Here is a 5,000-nt window from a genome sequence, read left to right as displayed (position 1 = left end):
CACCAAGATCCTGGACGTGAAGCTCTACCGGCGCGACCTGTCCAACATCACGGTCGCCGGCTACACCAGAACGCAGATCGAAGTGAGGATTCCCAGGATTGCCGGCAAGTTTGGCAACGACACTCTGCCAGGTAGGGAAGGAGGGAGAATGAGGGAGAGGGGAGAGAGGGGGAGAGAGAAAGAGAAAGGCATATAGAGTTATTGTATATTTATGTATATTCCTATTACTATAACCATATAACTATCATTTTTTTTCCATCTAGCTTATATATTAGAACAGTATGACAAAATTCCTGGAATTCAGTTGACATTTTTTTTTCTTGGGGGGCGGGGGGTCATGACAACCCAAGATTTTTCAGTGGCACCGTATCTTTGTCCTTCTGTCGATTCCTGAGAACTTTTGACTCCGCGGACGGCAAAACCTTGTGTTGAAAAGGGAATAGCAATTTGCCCTCTGACGCGTGTGATGAAAGTGCTCACTGGTATTTATGGTTTTCTGGAAGGATGACGATGAGTCGGTTATATCATACGGCGAAAAATCGGAACGTCTAAAACCGGGCGAGGAAGTAAAATAAGGCCAGTGATATTAAGCCTTTTTTTTCTCTCTGTTTGCAGAGTTCGAGCTCATCAACGCCACCTATGAGTCACGACAGCAACTAATTCCTATCATGTATTCGAACTTCAACATCACCAAAGTAAACAATAGATACTGCTGTGTTTTATTCTAAATAATGACAGTGATAAACCCGTGCCGAAAAAAGTATCGAAAATACCATTTATGTTTCCTTGATATTATACACCAGAATGCTGTCAAGAATTTCAATATTTTTTTATATAAAAAATAAAATGCATATACACTATTTTGAGACTATAAAGCACTTTATGATTATCTGATAAAACACATAATTCACGTTCTAACAAAATACTTTTTCGGCCCCAGAACGACTCTTCCGTCAACATCGAGGTCGTCCTCCCCACCCCGAATCCCCGGATGTTCATCATGGTCTACCAGCCACGACTTCCAACGCTGACCAACTACAGTCGCTTCACTTTCATTGAGGACCTTCCCGAAATCAACGGTAATGGGAGAGAGTTTGAAATAATAATAAAAAAAATGGAACAATTAAAGCATGAGATTTGTGTTTGTTTACTTCTGATACGTTAAGAGGCATGATAGAACAAACAGCAAATTTCAAAGACATTATTGTCCAAAAAAAAAGAAGAAACAACGCAAGAAATAACCAAATCATCTCATGAAAGTAGGATCGTCACCACCACCCTTAGGCTCACCCTCTGATCCTTGGCCCTCGTCCTCAGGCACCTACGACTGGTTCTTCACCTCGGCTGACCTCAATGGGACCGGCCGGTACTTCGTGGGCATCGGGGAGTTCAAGCCTGACTTCGACCTGAGCAAGATGAGCGACCCGGCGAAGAACAAAGTGAGCGTGAAGGACCTGGTCAATATATCCATGAATTACTATCTCCGGGTCTTCACTTCGGGTTGTTACTTCTTCGATGACCACCAAGAGGACTGGAGAGGACGAGGGATGGCGGTAAGTCTGGCTGGTCCTGCCTCGCTGTTTGTTTTAGGGGTGTTTTTGGTTTCCTCGTTGATGTTTTTGTTTCTCGTGATGAAGTTATATGTGGGAGACTTTTAGCTTTTTTTCAGAAGCTTTAAGACTAATCATTGCTCATAGACAACCTCAGGTAACCATTTTATAATCATTTCATCCGAACATGATATCTAGCCCTTCCAAGTAAAACCCATAATCAGTAAACACGACCTAACTACCCACTCTCTTCCCATCTCAATAAAAAAAGGTGACGTTATCCGACCACAAAATCACGATATGCAACTCGACTCATCTCACGAGCTTCGGGTCCGGGATGTTCGTGATGCCAAACACCATCGACTTCAATTATGTCTTCGTCAACATGGGCTTCACCGACAACCTGACGATATATCTCACGCTCATCGTCAGTTTCCTCATATTTGTGCTGCTGATGATCTACGCGAGGTACAAGGACAAACAAGACGTTACGAAGGTATGCTGTTGTTGTTGCTGTTTTTTTTTTTAATCATGGAATCTTGATTCGTGAAGGACTTACATTGTATGGTATAACTGAGCTTCAGAAATTGTTGCGATCTTGAAATGATATATGCATTTGTTTACAGATCACATATATACAAACACACACGTATAAAAACACATTTCTTTCCTTAATACACGAATACTCTTACCACCCGTCTCTCGCATTCACGCCCACACTCAAATACTTCCATCACCCTTGTACCCATAACACACACACAAGCGCGTGCGCGCGGGCACACACACACACACACACACACACACACACACACACACACACACACACACACACACTCACACACACACACACACACACACACACTCACACACACACACACACACACTCACACACACACACACACACACACACACATCACACACACACACACACACACACACACACACACACACACACACACACACACACACAACATATTCTCTCTCTCCCTCTCACTCTCTCCTCCCTCTCCCTCTCTCCTCCCTCTCCCTCTCCCTCTCTCAATCCCTCTCTCTCTCTCAATCCCTCTCTCTCTCTCTACCCCTCTCCCTCTCCCTCTCTCAATCCCTCTTTCTCTCTCTACCCCTCCCTCTCTCCCTCTCCCTCTCCCTCTCTCAATCCCTCTCTCTCTCTCTACCCCCAGCTCGGCGCAACGCCCTTGCCAGACAACAACCTGGAGGACAAATACCTGTACGAAATGTTGGTCTTCACGGGCAACAAGAAGAGCGCCCAGACGGATTCTCTGGTTCAGTTCATCGTGTCGGGAGAGGAGGATGAGACGGACGTTAGGACGCTCGGGGATAAGAAGAGGAAGATTCTGAGAAAGGATGGCGTCGATGTGTTTGTGATGGCGGTTCCGAGGTTGGGGGTCTGCTCTTGTTTTTCTTTTTTTTCGTTTGGTTGTTTGTTGTTTCGTTTGGTTGTTTTTGTGGGCTGTTTGATTATCTTTTCGTTCGTTGTTTTTTACTTTTTTTTCTTCTTTTTCTTTTTTTTCTCTTTTTTAGCGTTTCGTTTTTTTTAGTAGCTCATTTTTTTGTTTTATTTTTTTGTAGTTCTCGCTGTTACTATTTTTTTTTTCTTTTTAGCTTTTGTTCTGTGTTCTCGTTATTGTTGCTTTTATTCCTATTTTTCTTGTACACGTTTCTTTGTTGGTAGATAACCTTATTGATTTTTATGTAATTGTGTATGTTCGTGTTTTGTATTGTTTTCTTTTTGCTGCTGTTATTGCCGGTGATTTTTTTTTTTTTTTTTGTCACGGTTGTCCAAGAATGAAATTGGGTTTGTTATGTAGTCCTATTTTTTGTTCGTCATATGAAGAACGCAGTAACTTATAGCAATGAACAACTTCAAACACTATATATTGCTCTTTTCCGTTCTCCTCTTCTCCGTTCTCCCCTTCTCCTTCCTCCCCCTCGTCCTCGTCCTCTTCTTCTCCCTCCTCCCCTCGTTCCCTTCCCCCCTCTTTCTCCCTCTCTCTTTCCCTCCCTTCCCCCCCCCCCCTCTTTCTCCCTCTCTCTTTCCCTCCCTTCCCCCCCTCTTTCTCCCTCTCTCTTTCCCTCCCTTCCCCCTCTCTGTCACTCACACACACCTCCTCTTCCTCCTCCTCCTACAGGCCACTCGGAAACCTGGAATACATGAGGATCTGGCACGACAACAGCGGCAAAGGACCCAACGCTTCCTGGTACATGAGTTACATCGTGTTCAGGGATGTCCAGACGGGCAAGAAGTATGAGTTTGTGGGCAACAGGTGGTTCGCTGTTGAGCATGACGATGGGCAGGTGAGGAACGGGGTGTGGGGTGGTGATAATGGTAGTGATGGTAATGATAAGGATAACCACAACAGTAATGATGATAATAGTGATGATATTAGTAATGATAGCAATAATAATGGTAATGATAATAGCAAAAGTGATAGTAATAGTAACAATGCTAGTAGTACTGCCAACAATAACAGCCTTAATGACATTGTTAACGATAACTCCAACAATACTAATAGCAATTAAATCATAACAACCCTTAATCACCCTAACGAGAGAACAACGACCCTCGTTCCAACAATAACAGCCTTAATGCTAATAACAACAGTGCTAATAACAATACAATCACATAACAACCCTTAATTTCCCTAACGAGCGAACAACGACCCTCGTTTCAGATCGACCGCCTCATCGCCGTAGCTGGAAAAGAACAAATCACAGAGTTCAAGCATTTGTTCCACACGACGAAGAACAAGAACATTGCCGACGGTCACCTGTGGTTCTCCGTGTTCCTCAGGCCTCCAAGATCACGGTTCACGAGGTAGGTTGAAGAACATTTTGCGAGAGGAGAGGTTTGAACTTTGAGTAGAGTGAACGTTTGGTGTGTTATTGGTTTCAAAAGCTGGAGTTGTGGTTAGATAGACATGTAGGGAATAGATTTTTTTAATATGTTGCATTCTGTTAACTAAATAAATGAGAACATGAACACTCTCCTAACCAAACTGAACAACAGCTGAACAAATCGGGAAAATAGTCCTCATAAAGCTTGATTCTCAACCAAAATGACCATCAGCTTGATCAACAATTGAACCAAAAAAAAAAAGAAAAAAAAAAAAAAAAACCTTCGCTCTCTAAACCAAACTGAACAAAAGATAGAACAAAACCCGTCCTTTGTGCCATCCTCAGGTGTCAGCGCGTGGGCTCCTGCTTCGCCCTGTTGTTCTTGTCCATGCTTGCCAACGCCATGTGGTACGACGTGGTTCCTGAACAAACCGGAACGGGGGGCCTGCAGCTCGGGCCGTTCAGTCTTAGCCCTGAACAGGTGTGTGTGTGTGTGTGTGTGTGTGTGTGTGTGTGTGTGTGTGTGTGTGTGTGTGTGTGTGTGTGTGTGTGTGTGTGTGTGTGTGTGTGTGTGTGTGTGTGTGTGTGTGTGTG

General features: G+C 43.8%; 1 protein-coding gene across 1 annotated transcript in view; it reads left to right on the top strand.

Moving 5' to 3' along the window:
• The window catches only part of LOC119585193 (polycystic kidney disease protein 1-like 2), a 25,221-nt gene that overhangs the window by 3,235 nt on the left and 16,986 nt on the right, over positions 1-5,000 (top strand). Inside the window, exons 4-12 of the mRNA XM_037933846.1 lie at positions 1-131; positions 616-695; positions 941-1,079; positions 1,318-1,553; positions 1,822-2,046; positions 2,732-2,949; positions 3,701-3,866; positions 4,244-4,386; positions 4,752-4,887. The exon at positions 1-131 is cut by the window's left edge and continues 35 nt beyond it. Coding sequence (XP_037789774.1) covers positions 1-131; positions 616-695; positions 941-1,079; positions 1,318-1,553; positions 1,822-2,046; positions 2,732-2,949; positions 3,701-3,866; positions 4,244-4,386; positions 4,752-4,887 — 1,474 coding nt within the window. The remainder of the gene's footprint in view (positions 132-615; positions 696-940; positions 1,080-1,317; positions 1,554-1,821; positions 2,047-2,731; positions 2,950-3,700; positions 3,867-4,243; positions 4,387-4,751; positions 4,888-5,000) is intronic.

Source organism: Penaeus monodon, chromosome 3, assembly GCF_015228065.2.
Source record: "Penaeus monodon isolate SGIC_2016 chromosome 3, NSTDA_Pmon_1, whole genome shotgun sequence".
NCBI classification, from domain to species: domain Eukaryota; kingdom Metazoa; phylum Arthropoda; class Malacostraca; order Decapoda; family Penaeidae; genus Penaeus; species Penaeus monodon.
Note: the sequence above shows the minus strand (reverse complement) of the source record. Positions and strands in the feature narration are given on the sequence as shown.